Below are 27,724 nucleotides of genomic sequence, written 5' to 3' on the forward strand. Positions count from 1 at the left end.
AAAATTCAAGTCTTCAGATGCTGTGATGTAAAACAGAGGTAGTTAAACTTCTGTCCCAACTTTTTTGGACCACACTGTAGGCATAAAATTCAGAATGCACTTATATATCCATAAACCAATAATTTAATCAGCTTGAACCTCGACTATCTGTCTTTGTGCAGTATTGAGTTTTAGCCGTAAAGGCTGGTTTAATTTGTAAACATGCGCAGACCGACTCAGACGGGTGGAGTTAGTGCTTTTTATTTACCACTGAAAAGCATTTTTTCTTTACTCATGTCACATGAAACAGTTACAACAGAAACATATTTACAATTAAACATCATGGATGCTCGTCTTTTTTTCCCCGCGTCAGTAAAGTGCAGCTTCATCGACACGAGTCCTTCACCCGATTACAGCGAGAAAACGTCCTCCCAAAGTAACAGAAACATCAGTAACAGCTGGTTTACGCCCTAAAAGCTGAATGAAGAGGCTTGGCTGCTGACACTGAACATCTCTTCTTTTGATGCAGGAACTGATGATGAATTATTTGGTTTTTCTACAGAAAGTCATCTGTAGATCATTTTTTATAAAGGCAAATAAGTGAAGAAAACCTGCAGAAAAAAAGCAAAAAAAAAAAAGCCTCAAAATGAACCAAACAAACAATGATGACATAGTGGATAAGTACTGTGACATTTGAGCCAAGAATTTATAGAATCATGATCCTAACATACATCAGGAACTTTTTTTTTCAGCCTGGATACTGAATCAAAGCAAACAGATCTGTTCTCTAGTGCAGTGGTTCATAACCTTTTCAGCCTGTGACCCCCAAAATAAAGGTGCCAGAGACCGGGGAGCCCCACTGTACCTGAAGGTGGTTGAACAGCCATGCACAGTTCGGAATAGCGGACAAAGCCATTCCTAAAGGGACATAAATGGGAGAGCTTTCTGGTGCCCAGCCAAACTGGGGCCCATGGAGGTCAGCAAAACCATGGTCCATTGTAAAGTTAAGCTGTGATACCCATATTTTATATTTGACCTGAATAATAACCACTCTTATCAAAGAAACTAATATCTTTATTTATCCATGTGTCTAGGAAAATTAAAAAAGAAAAAAGACATGGTGGAAAAGGTGGTGAAGTTGGATTTTAAAAGCAGCAGAAATGGGTTAGAAGTGGCAAAAATTAGATAAAAAATAGCAAAAATGGGTTAAAGTGGCCAAAATGGGCAAAAATAGCGGTAAAAGGGAGTTAAAATGTGGCTGAAATGGCTTTAAATTGGCAAAACGAGTGGAAATTTGGTGAAATGGAATGGAAAATTGATATAAACTGGCAAAAAAAAGGGTTAACTGAGAAAGGAAAAATAGGCAGATGTTGGCAGAAATTGGTTAAACAACCAAAATTGGGCATATCAAATGGTGAAATGTAGTTAAAATGGGAGAAACTGGGTGTAAAAAGGGTTTAATAATGGCAGTAATGGGTCAACAGAGGCAACATTAAGCTTAAGGGGCAAGAATTGATTTGAAAGTGACAAAAACAGGCAGAAAAAGTAATGGAAAGAGTAAAACCAACCAAAATAGGTAGTAAATGGCAAAAATGTGTTAGAATTGGTGGGAAAAATGATGAAAAGGTGTAAAAAATATTACAAAATTGGTGTAAAGTGGCAACAGTGTAATTTAAAAGATATTCTTAGTTTTTTTAAGGCCATCTGGAGACCCCCCTCTCAGTGTCTCGTGACCCCAAAGGGGTTCTCAACCCCAAGGTTGAGAACCACTGCTCTAGTTAATCTTCACTTTTTTCATAATGGACACTTGACTACAAACTGCATTAAAATAAACCTTTATCAGGTATGGATGCATTTAGTGGACTTTTAATAGGCTTTTTTTCTTTATTCAAGTAATTTTTAACCATGCATTTTATAAAATGTATTTTCCCTTCTCAAATAGATCACCTTAATATCAGAGGAGTGCATCACTAATTGCTATAAACCATTATCAGTATTTCAGTGCACATTCTGCAGAAAAGAGAGGAAATTTAGTGTTTGAAATGTGCAGATTTTTGCTTATAGTGGAAATTTTATCTGCCATGTTTGACCAGCAGTGGTTTTATGAAAGATAATCTTCCATGTGGAGAGTAAAGGAGGAGGAATGCATCATTCAGAATGCAGTTTTCTATCATCACCTGATGCCATTTAAACAAGGGGGTCCACTGGTTAAACTGGTATCTGAACCGTGGGTGGCCAAAGTGAGTCTGGACTCTAGAGTTACAGGTGCATCATGTGTTTCCTTCATGATTAATACAGTTAAAGCATGATGGGATGCTGTCGTTTTAGTGGTTAGTAGTAGCAGATAGCATTGTTTTCAGCTGTTTTGCATACAATCACAGCGATATTTCTATGAGAATCCACTGAGAACGGAGGAAAGAAGAGAAAAAATCTCTATTTTTGTAGGATGCTTTAAGAAATGGTCAGCTGGAGGACACACCACACAGGAACAACCCTTCAAAATAAGACTCCTTGCTCTCGTTCGTCCTCTCTTCTTGTATTTCTCACACGTGCGGTCCAATCGCAGTCTTGGCTCTGACGTTCTTCCACATCTCCGTCAGATCCTGGTTCATGATTCCACGTTTTTTAGTTAAATCCTCTATCATTGCTGTTAGCTTTTTTCTTTATAAAACAAACATAAAAAACAGAAACTTACAGGTTAATGTTTACATGTGGAGCTGGTATAAAAAGCAGCGTCCGCTATCAGACGTTTCCACGCCTGCTGCCCTCCTCTTCTTACAGCGAGGGTGTGTTTAGTTTATCCTCTGTTTGCAGAGTGATGAGCTCCACCATGATCTTCAGAGTCCAACAGCGAGGGTGCACATGTTCTTTATTCCCAGGCAGCCCCGGACGGGCGGGTGACGTTCCCTTCCTCTGACTCCTGAGATGTTGGTTTCGACGGTACCGGCTGGGATCTGCTTGAGCGGTGAAACATGCGTCCTCCTCGCTTCGTTAGGCTTCAGACTCGCCTCTCTTCTTTCCCTCCTCTCCCCCGCTGTCCTCTGATTGGCTGTTGCTAAGCACGAGGAACTGTCCGTCAGGGGCAGGTGGGTTTGCGGGACGACTCGAGGCGGCGATCAACCGACTCTGCTCCTCCAGATCCTAAAAGAAAAAAGATGAGTTGTTATCGACGCACATACTAAGTGCAGCCCCCTTGTATTCGAATACCAAGAATGCATCATTTACATAGTTTACCCCAATAAGACAAATTTATATCGGTCTCAGAAGTCCCCAAAACATGCCTGTGAAGTTTGCGGCTGATAAATCACTCCAGTATTGGATTTTTGCATGTCTAAAAACCCCTCTGTTTCAGCCCTGCTCAGAACCAGCTGTATCTGTGTCTTTAAATGTTAATGAGCTGTCTGACTCCACCCCTGACTCCGCCCCTCTCAGGAAGTGGATGTGGCTCTCCTCTCCTACTCTTAGCTGGCGTAACTTTTTTCCAAGCAGGGCTGGCCAACCGAACCTGGGGGCAGGGCTAACTCACACCCACATGACATCTTGAGGGGAAATTCTGAGAATGGGGATTGTGGACAGGCCAGGAGAACATCAATGTGTATTTTGCATAATATGTGACCTTTAAGATCCACAATAACTGCACTAGTTTTAAAATCAACTGCTGTATTGTCTTTTAAAGTTAATCCTCGTCAGTGTCTCTGCAGCCCCAGGGATGTAAAATAAGTTTGCTCCTTCATGTCATCTGTTCCTTATTTTATCAAACATTTTCAAAGTTAATGCTCAGGAATTACATTTTCAACAGAGGTGGAAAGTAACTCATTACATTTACTCAAATTACTCTAATTGCGCTTTTTTTAGCTTGTACCTTAAGTACATTTTAAATTCAGTACTTTTACTCTGGTGAATTTGAACCAGAGTTACTGTACTTTTACTTGAGTACTTTTTCCAGCTCTGTTGATGACACAGTAGAACATTTCAGAGATGATTTTAACTCCATTCTGAATGAAATGGTCTTCAGTGTTGGAGTTATTTGACTGTGTTGATCCACCTGTGTTAGTTAAACTATGTAAAGACTAAAGACTCCATTGATCTAGACTCAACCCAGTGCGATTTCAAATCAGAGGGATGAGTTCCCATCATGCCCTTGGGCAGAATGTTAGTTGTGTTTTAGATGTTGCCTGTTGTACAATGATCCCTGCTGCACTTCTCATGTTTCTGGTGGAGTTTTGTTGTTGTTTTTGATATGAGACATTCGCACCATGAGTGAAGTTATCAGCCGAGTTCAGAGTGACTTTAGCTGTTCCTTAAGGCTGGTTCAGTCTACCTTAATTCAGACAGACTTTGGCCCCACAGCAATGTCCCAGCTCATGGTCAAAACTTTTTTGAGAATGCTCTGGGACTTGAGTCTACATTTTAAATGTCTTGGTCTTGTCTCGGTCTCGAACTGGCTGGATTCGGGATTTTCCATCAAGACCGGTGGAGACCAGCACTGATCTGCTATTCTTCAACTTCATTAACGTGAGAGTAAGGAGAAGCACTCATCAAGTCGCTCGTCAGAAATCCCTCTGAACACTTTAGGCCTCATTCACCTGATTAATCTAGTGAAACATCTCATTTTCAGATATTTAAAATAATTCCAGACCTGTCAGTAGCTTTTAAATACATTAAAGGATTTATTTTTTACAAGATGTTGGTGAACAAATTGGTTAAGGTTTGAGATTTTTGCATGTTGCGCTTTGAAAGAGTTGCAGACGCCTTGTTTTTATCTGTTAAAAAGAAAAATAAAATTAAAGAGAGAATGCCCTTTAGCTGTTCAACCTGGTCATGTTTTTTTTTAAATTGATTTTTATGGTCTTGGTCTTGGGCTGCATGGCGATGCAGGGGTTAGTGCAGTTGCCTCACAGCAAGAAGGTTCCTGGTTGGTAAATATCAAACACGTCTGATATTTATGATTTCTGGTCTGGAAGATTTCAAACAGTAAATGGTGATGATACCACACACTTGAGGATTATTCAGTCAAATAATCGTCTGACGAGCCTTCACTCAGGGAACGCCCCCACCATCATCTGGGAAGGCAAATCTGGCCGTAGATCAGGCTTAAAATCCTGCAGAGTGTGGCCAGCCTGAGTACGACATTGTCCTTTAAAGCAGCCCTTGATCAGCACCACAGAGCAGCACTTTTATCCTGAGTAACAACAGCCTAAAACCTCCTCAGCTTGGCTTCATTACACTAACAAACATGTAGAAAGGGCCAACAGGTGGCCTACTCTGTGAGAATCAATGAATGCTACAGCTGCCACTACAGGAAACCAATCACTTTAATGCAGCAAAATCTGTGCAGTCAAAATGACCGTCAGTGGTCTTTCTAGGGAGGAGTGGTCATATTTTCTTTGCCTTTCGTGCAATTTGTTAAAAAAAACATTTTAAGTTAGAATACAGACTTTTTATGAAAAGTCAAGGACCAGCAGCATTTTAACTTTTAAGTCTGTGGTGACGCTTCAAAACTCACCTTCTCGATCTGTCTCTGTTTGCTGAGCTCTTCCTGTTGTTTCTCTTTGGCCTTGTCCTGCTCCTTCTTCTTCTCTGATGCTTTTCGGTCCTAAATGTAAGCACAAGTGGAACATGACAGAAATGAACCTAAACATCACCTGATTAAGGGAAATAGCTTTAGCTGAGCGTTCTGAGTCAGTCTCACCATCTCGGAGTGGAAGGCGATCTGCTTGGCCAGACCGATGCTGTCACAGATCTGAAAGAGATGAAGAAGACAGTTAGACGGATCCATCAGAGCAGAGAGGTGAAGGATGGCTGCAAAAACAGATGAAGACACTAGCGACCTTCTCTCCGTCGTTGTTGGACTCAAAGATGTAGCAGACGGCTCGGCTGTCACCTCGCCCACCTCCAGGCTGTAGAACGAACCCAAACAGTCGCTTGTTGTCCTGGTGGGACGCAGACTGGATCACAGAGGAGAGGGAGAACTGCAGGAGGAGAAAGTGATGTTATCTTAAGAATCTCAGAGAATAAAACCTTCTGATCAAAGAAGCAGAGGAGGTCTTACCCTGAGCCGAGTGACCTGTGTCTGAGGATCAATGAGCCTGGAAGAAACACAAATATTTCTTTTTAATGCAGTTTTTAGACATTGTTTTGGGGCTTTTTGTCTCTAATTTGTAAGGAAAACTTATGAGACAGCAGTCATTATTGGCCGTTGTGTGTGGGCTCTCACATTTTCACAATAAGATTTAAAAATCTTACTGTGTTCCAGGCTATTTCAGGTCCATTCCAAAGACAAAACTCACCAAACGTACAGAATATTAAGAAGAATAAATAGAGAACAGATGGTCCATTTCCGATGTAAATCACAGGACATCACGACGATCTCGTCTCTGAGAAATGTTTCATAAGAACATTATGGTTTTCTACACACATGCACACTAGCGCGTGTGGTTTCATACTTGAGGCAGTCGCAGGTGACAAGCAGGTGTGACTCGGTCATCCTGAAGATGTTGTGGATGGCTCGGGCGGCCAGGATCTGCCTCATGGTCTCAGAGATGACGTCAGCTGACTCGGTGGTCTTCACCTCCATGGAGCCGAGGAAACGGACGATGAAGAGCTGGTGGAGGATGGAGTCTAGGACAGACACCGCTGAGAAGTTATTATACCAGACAGGTAGACATAAATCTAACCAAAGTAAAGACTCAAACTTCAGAGGCATCTGAGCTTTGAATACCTTATTTCATGTTGTATGAATACCATTCCAGAATCATCTCGGTTTGGGACATCCCAGAATATAAGGAAGTGATTTGCCTCGGTTGATCCCTACAATTCTCTCTGATGGGGTTCTGAAGCAGACCTGCACACAGAACTGGCTGGACCCCTGAAAACCCCTGTGATTGGCCGTCCCCTGCTGTAATCCAGATGTTGGAATTACTTATTTATTTGCTATTTTTTAACCCCTTTTCACCACTTTTTCAGCCCATTTTTGCCACTTTAAACCCATTGTAACCCATGGTCACTATTCTATGTTCATTTGCATCTCTTCTGTCATTCTGTACGGCTATTTGGTCGGCTTATGCGTTTTTAAATGTGATATATTAATACATTTGACTTTGACAGTTTTGGTGGATTTCACCCATTTTTGCCACTTCTTTTTGGCACTTTTATCAGACTTTGATGCATTTACCCATTTTTATCACTATTTTTTTTGCAACTTTTAACCCATTTATGCTACTTTTACATGTTTTTGTTCCTTCAAGCCCATTTTTTATGCTAGTTGTCCATTTTTGCCACTACTTTTTGCCACTGAAACACATTTTTGCTGGTTTTTACCCATTTTTGTAACCTTGAACCCATTTCACCGCTGTTATGCCACTTGTTTTAGGTACTGTTATCACACTTTGGCTGAGATTACCCATTTCTGTCATTACTTTTTGACATTTTTTTAAACATAGTTTTGCTGCTTTAAGCCTTTTTTTGCCACTGTTTGTCCATTTTTGCTACTTTCTACCCATTTTTCCACTATTTTTGCCACAATAATGCCACTTATTTTTGGCATTTTTATCACACTTTGGCTTAGTTTTCCCATTTTTCTCACTATATTTTAAAACTTTTAACCCATTTATGCCACTTCCTACTTATTTTTCCACTTTTTTTTACCTGTTATTGCAATTTTATGTCAATTTTTGTGATTTAAAACCATATTCTGCCACTTTCTGTCCGTTTTTTGTTGTCTTTTTGGCACTTTTTTTCTGCTGCCTTACGCTCATTTTTTTTTGTTTTCATTTTTTACTAATTTCACAATGATTTAATATTTCCATTCAAATGGTCTTAGTATTTTCTTCTTTAATCCTTGGCATCTTAACATTTGTGTAAATCTCGGTTTAGAGGTGAACTCTGACATTACTTTCCTAATTCTTTAGTTCAGTGTGCCCATCCTCATTCTTATCAAATACAAAGATAATTCTGTTTCAAGAAAAGGATATACATAAAAAAAAAAGGCTCTACTATACTACAGCATGAATAAATAAAATTCATTTTTGTTGCTTTGATAAGAATGCTCATTATTCAGGTTAGAAATAAAATATGGTCATCACTGCTTCACTTTTTAAAGGACCGTGATTTTGTGGGCCTTCATGGGCCCCCATTTGGCAGGACCCCAGAAAGCTCTCCTCTTTATGGACGGACTTGTCCTGAAGTACCTAGTAACATTTATTTATAAGATTTCTGCCCCTAATCCACAAGAGGGCGATAATGTTTCCACTGGCTTCTAACAAGACTATAAACAGAATCTCTGATGAATTGGAGATTCCTCATTTTAATACAAACATGGCCTTAAAAACACAGACAGTACCTTCACTGTCCTCTGATGTGCTGTCTCCTGACTCTCCAAATGGATTACTCCTCCTGTGAACACAACAACATTCATGAAAACACACAAAAAGACACTAAACCACTAAAAATCCAAAGAACACACACGCCTACCTCCCAGACTGAGCGGCCGTCTTGTTCTGCCCTGAGTTCTCCTCGCTGACGGGGGAGATGATGTCAAACTGGATGGGGGTTTCTGGGGCAACCAGAGCGTCCAATGAGAGCACAGAGAGGGCAGGAGACGGCTCAGAGCCCACAGAGCTGATGCTGCCAGTCCGGCCTGCTCGCCCCTTACTGGACAGGGAGAGAGAAAGAGAGAGATGATCTCTAGTGGATCTTTTAGTCCCTTATGACACATCCAGACCCCTCTGGTCCCCTGGGACTGCTTTACTGTTCCCAGAACCAGAACCAGAACCAAACAGGGTGAGGCAGCTTTAGTTTCTTCCTCCTCACCAGTGAACAAACAACCAGATAATCTGAAGCTTTCTACATCCATTAGCTCTCTTAGAACAAATCTTTTAAAGTTTTATTTACTGCTGTATTTCCACAAGTTTCATATTCTCTAAATATATTGTATTTAATGTAAGTGTCTTTCTGCTGTGTTTGAATTTTTTCAGTGTTAAATTGTTGTTTTAACTCTGTGCAGCCCTCTGCATGGCTCTCTGTAAGAAGCTGCCCTGCCTAATGCAGGCCTGACTCTTCAAGTTAAACCAGAAAAACAAATGTTTGACTTCTGAGTGGAACTAAAATCTTTATCACACATAGTAGTGACATAAATGCTATACAGCTTTATTCACTCTTGTAGAAAACTCCTGAATTTATGGGAGTGAGCTGCATGTGTGAGTGCAAACAGCAGTTTTTACAGGGTATATACAGAAAATGCAAAATTAAACTCAATACTTTTAAAGACCTTTTTCAAGACTTTCACTATATATATTTTAGGACCCCACTGCATCATCAATTGATTACAATTTTTGCATTTTTTTAGGCAGATTTGAAGATAAAAATGTGATGACATATTGAAGAAAATGCTGATAGTATTTGTTATTGTGGTATGTAAATAAAGCTTTCTTTGAGAAGCTTGCAGTGCCAACATAAACAGACTCTGCGATACTATTACACTAGGCAAAAGATGTTTTTTATGTTCAAAATCCTGCAGAATGTTAAGAATTGGTGTGAAGCTTGGCTCCAGCACACCCTCTCCCTACCTCTTCTCAGGAAGCTCGCCAATCATTTACATCCAAACATGATTGTTAACACGGTTAATTTCGGAGCTAGAGACGGCGAGGCTTTAAGGTTGTACTGATAGCTCAACAGACCAGAACCTTAACAAGTGTGCAGACTGATAACCCCAATATGATTAAAACTAAATATAAAAACAAAAGCAGGAAAATAAGCCCACAATATTGTTGGTAAATATAAAAAAAATGAAGGCAGTCTTGCATTTAAAACATTTAAATATTTTTAACAGGCTTAATTTTTTCTGTATTACTTTATCAACTTTTAATACTTTTAAAAAGCCTGCAGACACCCTGTTTTAACCCTGAAATGTCCCTACTAGCACTCTAGAATTTTCCCATTTCCACCCATCCACTGATGGGACAGATGAGTATGAAGAAGCATCTCATGCTGAGATACCCTGAAATTATCCAGAAATTCCAGCGTTGCATGCTTGAAACGGACTTAAAGTCCCTGTAAAGGGAAATCTAAAATTTGTGTCTGAATTCTCTAGAAATGTTGGAATCTGGTTTCTGTAAACATGTAAAAACACTGCGATCTACATGTAACTAAATTCTGGATTTACACTGTTAGAAAGTTTTTTTACCTCTTTCCTGGCTGGGTTTAATGTGGGCGGGGCCAATATGTGGGCTGGTGATGTCATCAGCACACAGTGGGGAATGGCCCCGCCCCTCTAACACTACAATCTCAAATCACAGAGCAGTTCATCTCAGTCCAGTCTGTTGTTAGCTGATGTCTCTGCCTTTATTAAAGTTAACAGTCAGTTAAATGCTGTTTTTTTCTGCATTGTGAGGTAAATTTACCAAATCTATCAGCCACAGTGGTCTATGGATCACTGACAGCATCAGAGCAGAGATTTCAGACAGAAAACACACTTTGGCTCTTCTCTGGACCAGAACCAGGCAGCTGTGCTCTGATCATGAGGTCACCGTGAAGTCAAGGGGCGGGGCTAATAGCATGAGAGCTTTCCTCCAATCAGATGGTAGAGGATAGTATTTCTCCTGAGTGGGTGTGGCTTCAGCTCATTCAACAGACACGCCCACACCATCCTGGAGCAGATTTTACTGCCTCATTTTTCATGATTTTGAAGCTTAATTTTATAAATTTAGAGATTTTTTATTTGACTGAAATTTGATTTAGGGGTTCATAACACAGTGAGCCGTCATACAACAAACCTAAATACAGATGTATTTTCACTTTACAGGGTCTTTAACTATTTCCAGCTCAGGACTCTCTGAACATTAACACACCTGCTGGGTCTCATGCTCTCATGTCTCTGCTGGAAGGACGGTGACGGTGTCACAGCTTCGAGAGCTGATTGGTTCACTCTGGCTGCGATCTCCTGCCAATAACATGACAGAACTGTCAGCATCGACCAAGAGGAAAAGATCATGAATGCATCAAAATCACAACACAGTACCAACTTGTGGATCATCTTCTTTCTAAATCCAAAATCAACCTGAAAACTGACACCATTTATTTAATGTCAGCTTGTTTAAAATTAATCTGACCATATGAAGGTGGTTTGGGAGCATCGCCATTAGTCTAAGAGCCCCATCCTGCCTGTAAAAAATAACCATGCTGAGAGAGAAAGCATCAGATGTTTATACAAAATGATTGGTTTGAATTATTGCAACTCTAACAGATTAGCTCTAATAGCTATACGTCATTAAAACCCTAATGTGCAAGGGAATTTATTAACACTGTTGATCAGTCTGGGTCCAAATCTCAACATTTAAATGCAAAATGATAAAATTACACATCCTGTGTTAAATATGAGCCAATTGACTGACCTCTACACATTGAAACCATCTGATTCTTTTATATATTTCTACTGGTGCCAAGTGAAACTGGCAGGATTATCATTATATTCAGTATAATTACTGATTATGATCACTGTTGCAGCCGCTCTAAAGCTCCGGTAATTCCCCATCGATCCTCTTCTGTTAACCCTCTGAATAAGGTTAAAGGCTGTACAGTAATAATATAAAACAGCTCCAAGAGAATAGCAGACAGATTTAAATACCTGAACACATTAGAGGTGTGGGTGTTGACTCAGGATGGACTAAAACAAGGGATTCTACGTGTGGCTCTTTTGTGATGATTTGTGGCTCTGTTATGTCTTAATTTTATATACTATTCCCCCAGAAAACCTTTAAAAGGGAAACTTTTTTGCCCTTTTTCACCTTCCTTTGCCACTTTTCATCCTTTAAAGCTAACTTTTGCCATTAAATACCACTTATTTCCTCCTTTTTTACCTATTTTAACCACTTTTTCCAATTTCTGTCACTTGTATCCCATTTCTTCCCATTTATGCTACCTTTTGCCATTAAATACGACTTTTTTGCCTATTTTTGACAGTTTTTGCTACTTTTACCCATTTTTGACACTTTTATCCCATATTTGCCCTTTTTCACCATTTTTTCCTCCCCATTTTCACCCATTTAAGCTACCTTTTGTTTATAATTACACATACTTTTCTAATTTTACTTATTTTAGCCGCTTCTTTTGCCACTTCAATCCCATATTTGCCCTTTTTTACCATTTTTTTTTGCTACTTTTTGCCCATTTAAGATACCTTTTCCCATTAAATGCCTCTTGTTTCTTTTTTCCCCTGTTTTTGCCACTTTTATCCCATTTTTTCTCTTTTTTTTAATCACTTTTCATCCTTTAAAGCTACCTTTTGCCATTAATTACCACTTGTTTCCTATTTTTGCCCATTTTTGCCACTCTTGACTGCTTTTTGCCCATTTTAGTAACTTTTCACTCTATTTTCCCCCCATGTTTTCGCCCCTTTTCACCCATTTTTGTTGCTTTTAGACCATTTTTGCCTCCTGTAACTTATTATTATTGCTACTTCAAGCTTTTTTGCCACTTGTCACCACTTAGATTGTGGCTCTTGCAAAGATATTTTTCAACACTTTGGCTCTTTGGTTGAGTAGGGTTGAGTAACTGGACTAAACCAAAAGAAAAGTGCAGCTATAACCTGAGAGTGCAGGTAAAGGTTTACAAAGGAAGGACACAGACCTCTGCATTCTCACTCAGGTAGATCCGTTTGGAGATGTTGTTGATGGTGGAGACCCACTGATGGAGGAAGCAGCAGAGAGACCAGATGAGGAGGCTGACATTCAACAACAGAGCAGGTTATGTTACAGAATCATGTTTTACCTCCTCGCAGTCCTTCCTGCTCTCCGCCTGCAACGTCACCACCCTGACAGAACGCCGTAAGAACACGTCAAATCTCAGAACCAGAAACTCCATGTAAACAGAACTTTAACTTTAACTCTGGAGGATTGTGATGTAGTAACAAAAACCACTGAAAAACGTCAGCCCTCTCACTTTTTGCCATCGAATGAAGTGACCTGGAAGCAGAAGCGGCGGTCGTCACTGTCGACTGCCATGACGGAGCAGTTGTCCAGGTCTGTGACCAGCCCTCCTGCCACCTCGCCTCGACCCTGCTGCATCAGGTTACCACCCTGCGTGAAGAAGTACTGACGCTCCCAGGAGGATGACACCAACCCCGTCTTACTGAGAAACAGACAGAAAAACTACTTTTACTACTCTGAAAGTGACAAAAAGAGGTTGGCCTTTTTCCAGTGACATCTTTTGTTTTCAAGCTGTTTTTGAACCGGCCAGGTACGCTCTAACTATGTTACAGAGGGAAGTAATCAACCGAGGGGATCACTTTATCATTGACTTTCATGCATCAGACTTCATTTTGAAAGCAGCAGACGCCCCCTGCAGGTCATTTAAAAGAAGGCAGGTGTTCCTCTCGGATTGTATACGGTACTTGGCATTAGCCTCCAGAGATTTCAGTGTTTGTGCCACTTCAAGCACAGCGTCCTGGCAGCATCAGCAAATGATGAGGAAATTCCTCAGACACTGAGACGAGTAGACACAGGACACTCAGATGGCTTACACCAGGGATGCCAAACTCAAGGCCCGGGGGCCAAATCTGGCCCATGGCACAGGTGTACCCAGCCAACCAGATCACATAATATATTTATTATAACTGCAGATTTCCTCCAGTATAATAATGTGAACTTCACCTTGATGATTGACAATATCCTTGTTAAGTCATAAGAATAAGAATGAGTAGAGTTAAATATTAAAATAATTTAATAAAAAGTCAGGAATGTGGTAAAAGATATGCGTGTTTTCATTTTGTATTTTCAATTTTGCATCTCACAATTATAACTTAAACTTACCATTTTTACATTTTATTTCAAATGTTAATATTTTCAATTCATAATTTTGATTTATTCCATGTTATGACCTTTAAAACTAATGATTTAGACTTTCTATCTCATATATTTACCTTTTAAAAACATTATTTTGACTTTTAACTTTGTGTTAGACCTTTTGAACAACTAATTTTGACTTGTCATTCTGACTTTTTTATTATCGCCGAATCACTGACAGTTTAAGGTTAAATGTGGACCCTGTTAGGCTCTCATGTTAGACCTAAATTCAGAATCTGGCTCCTGTCGTGCTTGAGTTTGACAGCTCTGCATTAGGGCAGGGGTTCCCAAACTTTTCAGCTGATGACCCCCAAAATACCAGCGTCAGAGACGGGGGACTCTCACCTTCCGAGGAGGTGGTTAAAGTGTAAGATGTTGCACAAAGCACCATGTACAACTTCACATTATTGTCCAACAGACTGGACCCCCTGATGGAAATGTGGCTCTAGAGTACCAGCTCCTGACCCAACAGCTTAACCTGGGTACTAGAAGAGACCAAACCAGAATATCTGTAGAGGTACAGAAATATCAGAGACGTAGAAATGACATTTCTTTGACCGCAAGAAAGCTTGGTATACAGCGCTAGAGACAGGTACAGTTGCTCCGCATAATTTAGTGAATTTTAGGTAAAAATGGGACAAAAACAATGCTGGCTAAAATGTATCATATCAAAAAAATCTGTAGCTAATATGTCCCGATCATCGTGGCAGTACTAGCTCTGCATGTTTGTGGGCTCACAGTTTACACACCTACACTACCAGGTAACGGGGGATCTCTCCTGGTCACCAGTCTCTTTCTTCCTGCCGTGTCTCAATCTGCACAATTTGCTCCTCTATGTACTCCAGCTCCTAAAGGCATCCTTTCCTACCTAAAGTTAATGCCACGCCATTGTCACTCGAGTCAAAATTGCTCATTTTAAGTTTTGTTTTAGTTCAGTTTGTTGTCGCCTCTGTTGAAGCCTGCACACCCAAACAGCTGATCAGGAGGCAACAATAGTTTGAGGTGGAAGAACACTTAGCTGAAGGTTGCGTTGTAAAATAGTACCAAACCCAGAAGGCTTTATGGGGGAAAAATAAAACGCTTCCAAGTTTTTTGATGAAGTGTACAATTGAGCCAACATTGTTTTTTGGCCCATTTTTTTACATCTAAAACTCACTAAATGAAGAGCAGCTGTACCTGTCTGCAGCGCTGTATAACCTGGCTTCCTAGTCTCCTTAAAGGGGCAATACACGCTGAAATCTCAGCAGGCTAATGCCTCCATCATTGCCAAGTACCTGATACAACCCAACTTCAAAAACTCTGAAATATACCTTTAAAGTTCAACTTCTTTTCACCCTGAATTTAATTTTTCTACAACAACCTTCCACATGTGACATTCAATAAAGTGTCTTACTTGCGGATGTACAGGTAGCCCTGTTTCCTAGTCAGGTTGCGGCACACAGGTGAGTGGGCGGGGTCAGGGTCACATGGTGCATACAGAGGGTCACATGACCTCTCCATATCCTGAATGGTCTGCTGCATCTGGCCGACTTCTTCCTCCATCTCCCGACGAACACTAAAAACAAACAGATACGATATATAAACGTGATGTAGTCAAACTTTCCTCTCAAAGCTGATTTACTGATTTTATGTTTCTATCTTTCTAAAAGAAGACATCAAAATATGCAGACAAAAGACGGAATTATCCAAAAACTTTCTGATAGACAAAGACTCAGGGTGCCGTTCTTACTTCTGGACACTGGTCCCGATGGTTCCCAGGAACTCCTCCCACTGCTGGGTGAGATTTTCTGACCCCAGCTTAAAGAAGCTGATCTGTGTGAACCAAACAGACATCAGCAGGCTGGCTAAATGCTCTTATAAACAGTAGATTTGTTTTTAAATACACATTTAGGTGTATATGTGCATCTACCTGGGCCTGCATGTAGCCCAGCAGCGGCTCCAGCAGCGCCGTCTTCTTCTTGTACTGCAGAGTGTTGAGCGAGCAGAAGTAGTGCATCATGGTCTGGTGCTGTTTCTTGCGAGAGGTGTAGACATCCTCCACTGCCTCTGCCCTCAACTAAAACACACAAAACACTCTCCTCTTATTTCAGCTCAAGTAACTGGGAAATCTCCAGGACAATTGGATTGTGAAATAATCATACAGGCACCATCTCTCCTTTCAGAAAGCTGCTGCTTTAGTGAGTCGTTATAAAAATAGACCTGCAGTCATTCCTCTAACTAGAACTAACTTTTATATCAGATTCTAATTTGTATGAGATGCACATGTAAATAAGAGTACCAGAAAAAGAGCAAACATAGGTTATCTTTTAAATACAGAGTTAATTATAAAGGAAATACTGGCATTATTGAGCTGACAGGAGTGTCTGTTACCTTGTCGTTGTCTCTTCTCTTGGACAGGCGGCTGTATCTGTTAATGGCTGTGTCGTGATCTGCGCACACAAACATAAACTGATTATTTTCATATTTTGATGTTTAGAAGTGACAGAAGATAGAGAGAAACATGAAGCTGCATCTCAGATAGAGACTGTTCTCTAAAGCATGAAAAACAAGGCAGTGATCAATTTAAGCTGAACCTGACCTCAACAAATGTGAGTCATGTGGGAAAAATACTTCATATTGAAGTGCACAGTCTGGAGTAGGGCTGGGCAATTAATCACAAATTAGACTAGATCGCAATTTGGCCTGCTGCAATTTACAAATCACAGAAGTTGCAATATTTCTTTGACTTGAAATGTGTCAAAATACCAGTTTAATAAATCCTTTTTGTTGCAGGAGGGATTTTATGCACATTATGCAAACATTCAAGTCTCATTTTTTATAATGGTTTATAAAATCCTCCGTTCTGTGTTTTATGTATGTTTTTCTTAATCAAAATGAGTGATATAAAAATGCTAATGTCCTTAAAGAAAGCAAATGACATCACATGAGCAATATAAGCAAAAATATTAAGCTCATTCTAAACTAGAAAAGCACTCGGAGAGCGCAGACCTCCATCATTAGCCCTACCTCCCAATAGTACAGAATCCTTCAAAAAATTCCTGGATCCAGATGGTGATCTGGATTATTCCCAAAATTGAATCACTTCTTCCTTATGCCATTTCTGACATTTCACGAAAATCCGTCCACAACTTTTGGGGTTATGTTGCCAACAAACAAACTAACAAACTAACTAACTAACAAACTAACAAACAAACAAACCTTGCCGATCACACAACCTCCTTGGTGAAGGTAATAAAACTGATGAAGCCTAGCCTTAGCTACTTCATGAAAGTCATATCCCAGCTGTGATCAGCTGTGATCAGCTGGTAGACAGCTTCATCTCCTCCACCCCAGCCGCCTCCTTACAGCTTAAAGTTTGTTGCACCCCCATGTTCAGATTCATTAACCTGACACGCCAGATGGATTACTTTCACACATCCATCCGGGAAAGCTTCAATAGGAAATGTCTGAGAAAAGGCAGAGGCTTTGAAAAAAACTCTGAGTGTGATTGGGTGAACGTTCTGTCTGTCACATCTCTACAGGCCAATCAGAGCAACAAAACACATGACGTAGCTGCTATTGAGCTGCAACTGGGGAATAACATGAAACATGGTGACTGTAGACATGTCAGTACTCGACCTTTGTGGTTTTTGAAAAGAAAACAACTCACTGCTGTTCTTTGTTCTTCTTTTAACCAAGAAATGTCGTCAAGTTCTGATAAAACTGGCGCTTTAGCAGCATCCATGCTAATCTCTTCCTCCATAACTGCACCAGCTCTTGCTGCTGCTTGTTTACCTCACGACTCTGCTGCATCTGAAAGTACTGCCCCTCGTCACTGATTGGTCCTGTCACTTACTAACGGGGCCCAAACGTTTCAGATGGGAGCTTTGTAACATGGATTCATCAGTGAGAAACAAGGAAACGGGCGTATCCATCTGCTTTGCAAGGTTACAGATTCATGCTACTATGGATTAATTGTTTCTGAAATTATTTCATTGTTTTCAATACACGTGGTCTTATTTAGGAGTTATTTATTGATTGAGTTTGTCAAAAAATACACAAGATTGACTTGAGAATAATCGCATATTAAATCTCAATCGCAATATTGGGGGAAAAAATCACAATTAAGATTGTTTTTGCAAACTATTCAGCCCTGTTCTGGAGAAATCCTGTATGTCTGTATTTGTTATTTGTTGATGTATTTTAGGAACCTATTTTAACACCTCAGCCTGGAGGAACAGATGGAGAATCCTTTCAGCAAATTCTAGCATTATTTTTTTACCAGTTGTACTTATTTTTGAAAAACGTTTAAAGTCAAATGGATTCAGACATCTGCAGATTTAGTTATTTATTCACATTTGTGCATCAGCATTTCTGTCAAAGACAGGGGCTGCGAAAGGACTCATCTTTCTGACAGCAAATAAACAAGAAAATTTGTTTAGCAGCAGCATCTTGCTTTTGTTTTCTCAATAAAATCCCACAATGAAAAAAAAGCATTTGTTTGTTCATATTACAAGTTGCCAGATTTTAAAGGAGACATATTAGACCCTTTTAAGACAAGCTTAAATCGGTCTCAGAGGTCCCCAAAACATGCCTGTGAAGTTTGCTGCTGAAGAAACACTCCAGTATAGAATTTTTGTACGTTTAAAACCCCCTCTATTTCAGCCCTGCTCAGAACGAGCCGTTTCTGTGTCTGTGGCTTTTAATGGTAATTAGCTGTCTGACTCCGCCCCTGACCACACCCCTCTCAGGATATGGATGCAGTACTCCTGGTACTACAGACACATTCATCCAAAGTTTAGAACTTGACTTGGGTTCAAACCATCAACCTCCCAGACTGTAGTCAGCAGGATAACCCACTGAGCTATCAGCATCTCAGCTAGTACTTGAGAGGATCAGTAAAGGAGGGCAGAACTTTCCTCCAAGTGGGGGCGGGCCAACCAAACCTGGGGGCAGGTGCTCACGCTCCTGGTGAGTCTGGTGAGATTTAGCTCCTGGTCACCAGGAGCTAAATCTGAGAACAGCTTGTTTCAGCACACATTTTCTGAAAGGTGGAGAAGGGGGAGAGGGAATGGATTTTTCTGGTATTTGAGGGGATTGTGGCGGGCCAGGGACACACATTTGTGTTAGAAAAGCCTGAAAAAGTGATTTTTGCATAATATGTCTCCTTTAAAGGAGGGGTTGGGAGCAGAGATTTTAATGTAGCAAAATTAGGTAAATGTTGGCCGGGCTACAGATGGGTTACTTGAAAAATAAGCCCTTGGAGCTTTGCAGCCAACATAAGCAGTAAAGACTCACCATCACTGGCTATTTGGAAGACTTCCTTCAGAGTGAGGATCTCTGGAAAGAAGCAGAAAGAAAGCATTGTTATGTTGATGATTTATTTGTGCAGAATGCTGAGATGATGTCAGAGGGTTTATTTAACGTTATCCTCGCCTAACATTAAAATGTTTCTCTCCTTTTGTGATGGAGATATAGAACACCAGATTTTAAATTATGATGGCAAAGAATTAAAACATTTGAACTCCAAACATTATTCTTGCTGGTCTTCTTCGTCTGCATTCATCTTCATCTTCAGATTGTATTCAGAAGTTTTTTTAGGAATTTATCGGTCATATTGATTAGAGGTATCACAAAAGTATCAAATATGATACAACAGGCTTTAAGGGGTTAATGGTGGAGCTTGTTAATGCATCACACTGATGTCGAGGCCAGTTAGGGGAAGTTAAAAAACGTCTTTTCCACAAAAAATGTTTGTTTTGTTTGTTTGCTCTTCTTTTAATAAAGAAATGGGCCCTGTTTCATTTTTCTAAAGAAATTTTTTGCATTTGGATCGGACAGCTGAAGATAGACAGGAAATATGGGGAAATAGAGCAGACAGCACCAAACAGCACCAAGACCATGAATCGATCGCGCCTGGACACCTGCTCTACTCACTGAGCGAAACCGGAGCCAGTTCTGATAAAACTGCCACTTTACTGTAGCTACGTCAGCTTATCCCTACACCGGTGGCAGCCACAGCTACTGGCTTGCAGTATAACTAAACCCCACCCATTGCCTCATTCTCCTCAAATGACGCCCACTGGCCCGTCCAGTTTCAGATATGGCACAATCATTTCAGATAGGAATTTAGCAAGATGGATCTGCCTGATGACAGACGTGGAATCTGACCAGTCTTTCTGCTTTGTAGGGTTATAAGGCATCACGGAGAATCGACTCATTGTCAGAAGTACTTCACTACAGTAGGTGGCCATGTAATATAAGAAGGTTTTCCTCAGCACATTTTAGGCTGTTATTTCTTCTGTAACTTTTTACCAATGCTCATGTTGTAAATATGACATAAACAGGTGTTAGGTTTAATCATTAGTGCTCTGTGTACCTACCCTTCAGGTCTCTCTCTTTAAACTGTGTGATGGGAAACATCATGGCATCTGCCAGCTGGGTGGACAAGACAGCATGACAGGAACTCAGCTGGAGAGAGAGCGAGAAGAATTTAAATACTAGGAAACACAGATTCAGCTGAAAAGTCACAATGTGATCATATGAGGAGTTTGCAGATGACATCATGTTATCTACAGCAGTGGTTCTCAACCTTTTCAGCCTATAACCCCTAAAATAAAGGTGCCAGAGACCGGGGACCCCCACTGTACCTGAAGGTGGCTGAACACAGCCATGCACATTCAAAAACAGTCATGTGGAGACAAGGTTGTCCAAAGGGGGGATAAAGGAGAGAGCTTTCTGCGGCCCAGCCAAACTGAGGACCAGCTAAATCATTGTCCATTGTAAAGTTAAGCTGTGATATCCATATTTTATATCTAACCTGAAAAAATAACCACTCTTATCAAAGAAACAAGTCTCTTTTTTAAATCATTTGTGTAGTATATAGCCTTCTTAAAAATGTAAATCAATATTGTTAAAAAAAAAAAAACTAAAGTGGCAAGAATTGGTTTAGAAGTAGCAAAAACAGGCAGAAAAAAGTGGTGGAAAGGGTTTAAAATGGCAAAAATAAGTTTTGAATGGCAAAAATGTGTCAAAATTTGACCAAATTGGTGAAAAGTGGCAACAGGCAAATTTGAAAAATATTCTTAGTTTCTTAAGGGAATCTTGAGACCCCCCTCTTAGTTTCTCACGACCCCCAAGGAGGTCCTAACCCCAAGGTTGAGAACCACTGATCTACAGAGCTACACGAGAGGCAGGAAGAGAAAGAGCGGAGAGGAGTGTTATCAGAAAACAGTCAAACTGGAAAAAAATAAGAGCTACATATTGCAAAAATATTTTTGCACATTCACATCTCACATCAGATATTTGGTTTCTCCATATCAGGTAAAATCTGTCTGTGAAGCACATCTAGTATAAATAAGCAGACTGCAGGGCGGTGGCATGTTTGTGTTCTTCCTCACCTCATCAATAACTTTTGCAAACTGCTGCAGGGTGGAGCTCATCACCTCATCATCGCCCCCGAGAGGAAAACGCTGCACACAAAAGCAACAAGGTGGAAATAAGAATGAAATTAATGACATTGCAACCTGTAAGATACTGGCATTTCAAGAGTTCAAATAGAATTATTTTACTTTTATTTACAGAGAGCTTTTCAGGTACTAAAAGACACTGCTTTGTAGTTAAAAAGACCAAAACATAAACACACAAACACTACACGTAGGTCAAATCATGAACCAAACATCAACAACAGATAAATCACACACTGACAGCTTCTGAGTCTGGAGCAGTGATTTGAATACAGACGGGTCAGTGCAGTCCTGAATATGTGAGGGGAGAGAGTTCTAAATGGGACAGCATTCTGGTTTTAAGTGGTGGAAAAAGGAGGTTGGTAGGAAGTTCAGAAGCTAGAGGAAGGAGTGTGACAGTAGAGGAGGTCAGTGAGGTAGGAGGAGGCCTCTTGGTTGGTGGCTTTGTGTGTACGGAGCAGGATTTTTAGTTAAGCATGGAGATTTTGAAGGTCAGGGATGATGTGGTCACTGTTTGAGTGAGAGGATGTGCATCAGAGCTCTGGATAGATTGGATTTTAAATTATCCACATTTGTAGGAAGAGGACAGTTCAGGGAATGATAGAGCAGTGTTTTCTTCTGGTTTCTGTTATGATGTGACTTTCCCACCTGTTTGTCGTACTCTTTCAGCAGTCTGGAGGTCAGGTGTGTCGCGGCGCTCAGCTCGTTCTGAGAGAGAGAGAGAGAGAGAGAGAAATGAAGACACTACTGAGAAAAAAACTTTTCTGTTAGCAGCAGCTGGGTAATGTTCATATTTGTCCTGCCTATGCATGCAAAGCCAGGGGCAGAGCGGCTGTCAATCATACGTCTGAGTACCTGTGCATCATAAATCCTGTGCATGGCCTGGTAAAGCTGTGTGCAGTAGTTAGAGATGGCTGCAGTGTCCTCCTCAAACACTCCCAGAAGAGAGCGTGTCTGCAAACAAGACGTAAATGTGGTCAAAACTAAAGAATGCTGGAGACCATTTCATAAAAGACCCACAGATTATGGCTTTCAATAATCCCTCGCATTACATTCAGTGGTTCTGACACCTAGGGGATACTTGGATAGCCACCCAAGAATATTTGCCCACCATTTCCTCTTCTTGTTTTATTGAAATCTATCTATTATACAACACTTTTGCATGAAAGAGGTGTTCATTTATACATAAATGCACAATGTATTTCTTACGCCATCATATTAACATTTTTTCTGCAGCTTCTCACCAACAGTAGCATCCTGTACCTCTGAACAAAAGGATGATGGGTAAATTACGATATCGTATCAACAATAAGCAGCTCAACTGTTATGATTATGGAACAGCAAGGTCAACAGTTCAAAGGTGAGCGATGATAAATGAGCAATCTTTAGACATCATATCACTAATGAATAGAAAATAAGGCAGGTTCAATGACCCCATCTGCCTCCGCTACCACTCAAGTAAAATGTGTCTCTGTGGAAAACTCTGAGCAGCCAATGCTTTCAGTTATGTCAGGGGTGTCAAACCCAATCACAGCAGGGTCCGAAATCTAAATTTAGGTCTAACCTGAGGGCCTAACAGGGTCAAGATTTAACTGAAAACTGTCAACTGTGTTTTTACAGGTAATGAATTTTGGGGGAAATTCAGCAGTTATGATAAAGCACAGGTGTCAAACTCAAGTCCCGGGGGCCAAATTCGGCCCGAGGAACGATTATATCCGCCCCGGGAGATCACATCATATTTTTATTAAAACTGGCCCACCAGTATGAGGTCTGCAGATTTCCTCCAGTACAATATTGTAAACTTCAGCTTGATTATTTAAAATATCCTTGTTAAGCCATAAAAATCTGAAAAAGTAAAGAGTAAAAAAAATTAGATTAAAAGTCAAGAAGGTGGGGGGAAAATAGTTGGTGTTATATTTCATATTTTTAATTTTGCATCTCAAGATTACGACTCAAACTTATGATTTTGACTATTCATTTCATACTTTGACCCTTTCAAGTCATAATTTGGACTTTATATGTCACATTTTTATCTTTTAAATTCCCAATATTAAATTTTATGTCATATTTTGACCTTTTTAACTCCTTACTTTGGCTTTTTAATCCCATATTTTGACTTTTAAACACATGGTTTCAACTTTTTTCTCATATTTTGAACTTTTAAATTCATAATTTTTCCTTTTTTTAATCATATTTTGACCTTTTACACTCATGAAATCATATTTTCAACTTTTTAATTCGTCATTTTGAATTCTGGCTTATATTTGGTCATTTTTAACTCCTAATTTTGGCTTATTAATCCCACATTTTGACTCATGGTTTAAAAATTCACGACATAATTGACTTTTAAACTCATTATTTCAAATTTTACCCTATATTTTGACCTTTCAAACTTATGATTTTAACTTTGTCCTTGTATATTTGCCCTTTTAAAACCTTATTTTCAATTTATAATATCGTGTTCTGATCGTTTGAACTAATAAATTGGAATTTTTATCTCAGATCTGAACCTTTAAACTTATCATTTTTACTTTTTTGAAATTTCAAATGATTTATCATCAGTGCTGGTTTTTTTTTCATATTTTACTACTGGGGTAAATGAGGTTGACAGTTTAAGGTTGTGTTGACCCTGTTCGGCCCTTAGGTTGGAGCTAAATCCAGAATCCGGCCCCTGCTGTGGTTGAGTTTGACACCCCTGTGATAAAGGATTTTAAGATTTCTAAAAAAAAAAAAAAAAAAAAGTCAAAATGATTAAATATCACAGCACCAATGTTACTGTGTGTCCATGTCAATGAAATGCTAAATAAATACATGACTTTAAAGGCTCAAAATCTGAGATCAAAAGCTAACTTTGTAAGTCCCAAAGGTCAAAATACAAAATTAAAAGTCAAAATAAGGTTTGTAAAATGTAAATATATGAGATCAAATACAAAACCAAAAGTTCAAATAGTCAAAACAGACGATAATATTCAAAACTGTGACTCTAAAAGGTTAAAATGAGATAAAGTTCTTGATCAGGAGTTTAAAGAGTGAAAACATGGGAGTCAAAGAGTCTAAGTTAGGAGTTTAAAAGGTCAAGATTTGATTTAAAATGAAAATTTGTGAATCTAAAAGGTCACAACATGAGGAAAAAAGGTCAAAATTATTAATTTAAAAGGTCAAAATATGAAATGAAAAGTCAAAATCCTAAGTTTCAGTCATAATCTTGGGATGCAAAATTAAAATATGAAATGAAAACACAAACTGATCTCTTTCCCTCATTTCTGACTTTTTATCTAATTATTTCTACTCTTTACTTTTTCAGATTTTTGACTTCACAAGGCTTTTTTTAATCTTTAAGGTTTAATTTACATTTTTATACTGGAGGAAATCTGCAGACCTCATAGCAGCAGGCCAGTTCTAATTAAGATATGATTTTGCAGGTCGGGTAAAATGCACCGCGGGCCACATTCGGCCCCCGGGCCTTAAGTTTGACACCTGTGAGTTATGTAGACACAGTCAAGACTGTACTGAAGATCAAACTGAGCATCAGAATGAGGAAGAAAGGTGGTTTAACTTGCAGGCGTTTTTGTATAGCTGCTAAAACCTTGCCTTCCTCTTGCTATTTCACATTTATTCATTGTTTTTAATGTTTTACTGAACAAACTGGAGCAAATTCAGATGAAAACGTGTTTGTTTATGAGTGAAGCTGCTGAAAAACATCCTTTTTTACATCATTTCAAGCAACCCCAACTCCAAAAAAATGTTGGGGCACTATGTAAAATGTAAATAAAACAGAAATCAACGATTTTCAAACCTCATAAACCCAAATCTTATTCCTCAAAAGAACATAACCAATATCAAATGTTGAAACCAAGACATTTGACCATTCAATGAAATTATTGGCTCATTTTGAATTCTCTCAGTATCTCAGGAGTAGTGGAGTAGTAGTTTACCAATCCAGGAAAAGTGCGTCTAAACCAGTGGTTTTCAAACCTTTTCACCCAAGGCACACCTAAGGTTAAGCCAAAATCTCAAGGCACACCATATTTATATCAATACAAAATAGACTTTTCAATTACTGTTACAGTCAAAGTGGTCCATATGGGGGGATAAAGGGGAGAGGTTTCTGGGGCCCAGACAACTGGGGGTGGCAAAAGTGGGCATAAGGTGGCAAAAATTGGTAAAGTGATGATAAAACATGGCAAAATCAGGTAAAAGGTGGCAAGACAACATCAAAAATGGTGAACAACTGGCATAAGGGGCCAAAAAATTGGTTAATAATGGCAAAACATGTTGAAAATGTCAAAAAGGGGAAAAAAATGGGTTACAACTGGACAAAGGGTTAAATGTTGTAAAAATGTGGTTAAAATGGTTTAAAAGGGATTAAAAAATGGACAAAATTAGGCAAAAAGTGGCCAAACAAAGGCAAAGTGAGTTAAAATTAGCAAGAAGGTGGCAAAATGGGTTGAAAGTGTCAAAAAGGTGACAAAATAGGTTACAAGTGGCAGAAAAGTGGCAAGAAAGGGTTGAAGTTCGCTAAAACATGGTCAAAAGGGATGAAAAAAATGGGCAAAAAATGCCCAAATAACAGCAAAAACCATCAAACAGGTAGCAAAAACGGGTTAAATGTGGCAAAAAGTTCCAAAAAAGAAGCAAAAAAGGATTTTTAAAAAGCAGCAAAAATAGTTTAAGTTGACAAAATTAGTGGCAAAATGAGGAGAAAAATTGGTTAACTTGGTTGAAAGTAGCAATAATAGCTTGCCAAATGAGGTAACTGTTAGCGAGGATGCTAGCACCAATGCTACTGATCCAACACACACTCATCAATAAACCACAGCTGGGGAGGGTCCTTTCTCTGGGTTTATCAGGGGTCCAGACAGATTCCCAGGGCGCACCTAGACTGGTCTCAGGGCCCACTAGCGTGCCTCGCCTCACCATTTGAGAACCACTGGTCTAAACACTGTGGAGCAATTTCAGAAAAATGTTACTCATCGTAAAATTGAGGAAGATTGTGAAGACTTTGAATTTCCCAATATCTAAAGTTCATTATGTCATCGTCAGATTCCCCTACGTACACAAAATGAACCTTTTAGGTCTGCTCCTGTTTGGCCACACCCCAATCCGTGACGTCACAGCAGGTGTTTTGATCTGCAGCAGAATCCATCATGAGTGATTGGGCTTATCTGAGCGAGTGCAGCTGCAGCTCACAGCTCTGTGTGACTTTCACATCTAACAATAGCATAAAGCAGGAGGGTGACACCGCTGCTTGGCCACCAGATCACCAGAAATCACTGGAAGGAGGGGGAGGAAGCACTGCCTGGTGGCTAAGGAAGTATCCGGCTAACTCATTTCACCAGTTCATTTCTCTCTCTGAATGTTTGACACTGTGACCTGGCATTCTGACAGGAACTCCCACCAGCTGTTAGCTTCAGCTGTCTCATCCTGATGCAGCACACAGCTGGATGATCCGGCCTGAACTGTCCGGCTGACAGCCCTGGTTTAAGGGCCCTTAGCGGTTAGCATACTTCTTGAACTTGGTAGCTCTTCGCTGGTTGTTGGGCTCTGTGCCTACAAAGACAGTTAGCCTAGCTGTATAGGATGCTAATGTTAGCATGCTAGCTGACGTTTCCAGGAAAGAGAGCCGTTACCTGCGGACTGTCCTCCAGCGTCTCCTCTATCGGCAGCTTCTCTATCCCGGGCATCGCTGCTGCTGCTGGCGCGTTGCTAATCAGCGCGAATCCACCGACAAATCGCACAACAAATCCGTCCGACAACTCCCACTCAAGATTTCTTGGCTACACGAATTCACAACACCCCAAAACAGCTCCGCCTGGTTTCACGTGTCCCGCCCCCCAAGTGGATTTTGATTGGATGGAGACAACTTCCATGGTTTCGATTGGTTACTTGTTTAAAGGGAAAAGGCGCCATTTTGGCTCCAACATGAAGCGCCCTCTCATTGGAAACTCCGCATTCGTGTACAGGTTAGAGCCGTAATGGAGGCCATTTTTTGGTAACTGGTTGAGGAAGAAGGTTAAGAAAGGGTGTAAAAGCACAGAAACCCATTTATTTTCAAGAAATGGCGATACTCTTTGCCTTCATTAGTTTCCTTGCCAAAGTTATAAAGTTATGGATGTCATCATTTTAAAGAAACTGTGTTATAGAGGGATATAGCTGCAGACAGGACGTCTCTGACGGCCCCTCTTGTAGACGCCATCTGAGTCATAACAGAAATACACGCTAAAACTTTCAAAAGAAATCAATCAATAAATTAATTTTCCCTTTAGAGTTACAGTAAGGTTGTGTGTGTAAGACCTGACCAAGAAAACATGGTTACAAAATGTTTAACAAAGTCGGGTAAACAGGAAAAAAAGTGTCCATGAGCATTCTTACGCGTGTCCATATCTGTGTTCTTACGCATCAAATGTGGCTCCATTAGCTGGCCGGCTACGTAGGTAACATAGCTACATTGATGACGTGGCT

At 40.0% G+C, this 27,724-nt stretch overlaps 1 protein-coding gene across 1 annotated transcript; it reads right to left on the minus strand.

The window, feature by feature from the left end:
* Nucleotides 1-1,406: 1,406 nt before the first annotated feature.
* Nucleotides 1,407-27,084, minus strand: appl1 (adaptor protein, phosphotyrosine interaction, PH domain and leucine zipper containing 1). Its single transcript, XM_041783283.1, has 22 exons — nucleotides 26,893-27,084; nucleotides 22,118-22,216; nucleotides 21,911-21,970; nucleotides 21,197-21,268; nucleotides 20,180-20,267; nucleotides 19,095-19,136; nucleotides 16,188-16,246; nucleotides 15,727-15,873; nucleotides 15,547-15,629; nucleotides 15,211-15,372; nucleotides 12,916-13,104; nucleotides 12,745-12,787; nucleotides 12,604-12,660; nucleotides 10,827-10,918; nucleotides 8,452-8,631; nucleotides 8,321-8,373; nucleotides 6,426-6,600; nucleotides 6,032-6,068; nucleotides 5,811-5,951; nucleotides 5,672-5,722; nucleotides 5,486-5,575; nucleotides 1,407-3,120 (listed from the first exon to the last, which is right to left on the minus strand). The coding sequence occupies exons 1-22, from the start codon at nucleotides 26,944-26,946 to the stop codon at nucleotides 2,971-2,973; spliced, it is 2,124 nt and encodes a 707-aa protein (XP_041639217.1). The 5' UTR covers nucleotides 26,947-27,084; the 3' UTR covers nucleotides 1,407-2,970.
* Nucleotides 27,085-27,724: the final 640 nt, after the last annotated feature.

The sequence above is a fragment of the Cheilinus undulatus genome, linkage group 3, assembly GCF_018320785.1.
Source record: "Cheilinus undulatus linkage group 3, ASM1832078v1, whole genome shotgun sequence".
In the NCBI taxonomy this organism is placed as follows: domain Eukaryota; kingdom Metazoa; phylum Chordata; class Actinopteri; order Labriformes; family Labridae; genus Cheilinus; species Cheilinus undulatus.

Excerpts from the sequence above, each read along its gene's own strand:
- appl1 (XM_041783283.1), bottom strand. The coding sequence starts at position 26,946 with ATGCCCGGGATAGAGAAGCTGCCGATAGAGGAGACGCTGGAGGACAGT. Across the intron at positions 21,269-21,910 it reads TGAAAGAGTACGACAAACAG|CGTTTTCCTCTCGGGGGCGA; the intron begins GTGGGAAAGTCA and ends TTTTGTGTGCAG. Across the intron at positions 15,373-15,546 it reads ATCGGGACCAGTGTCCAGAA|TGTTCGTCGGGAGATGGAGG; the intron begins GTAAGAACGGCA and ends GTTTGTTTTTAG.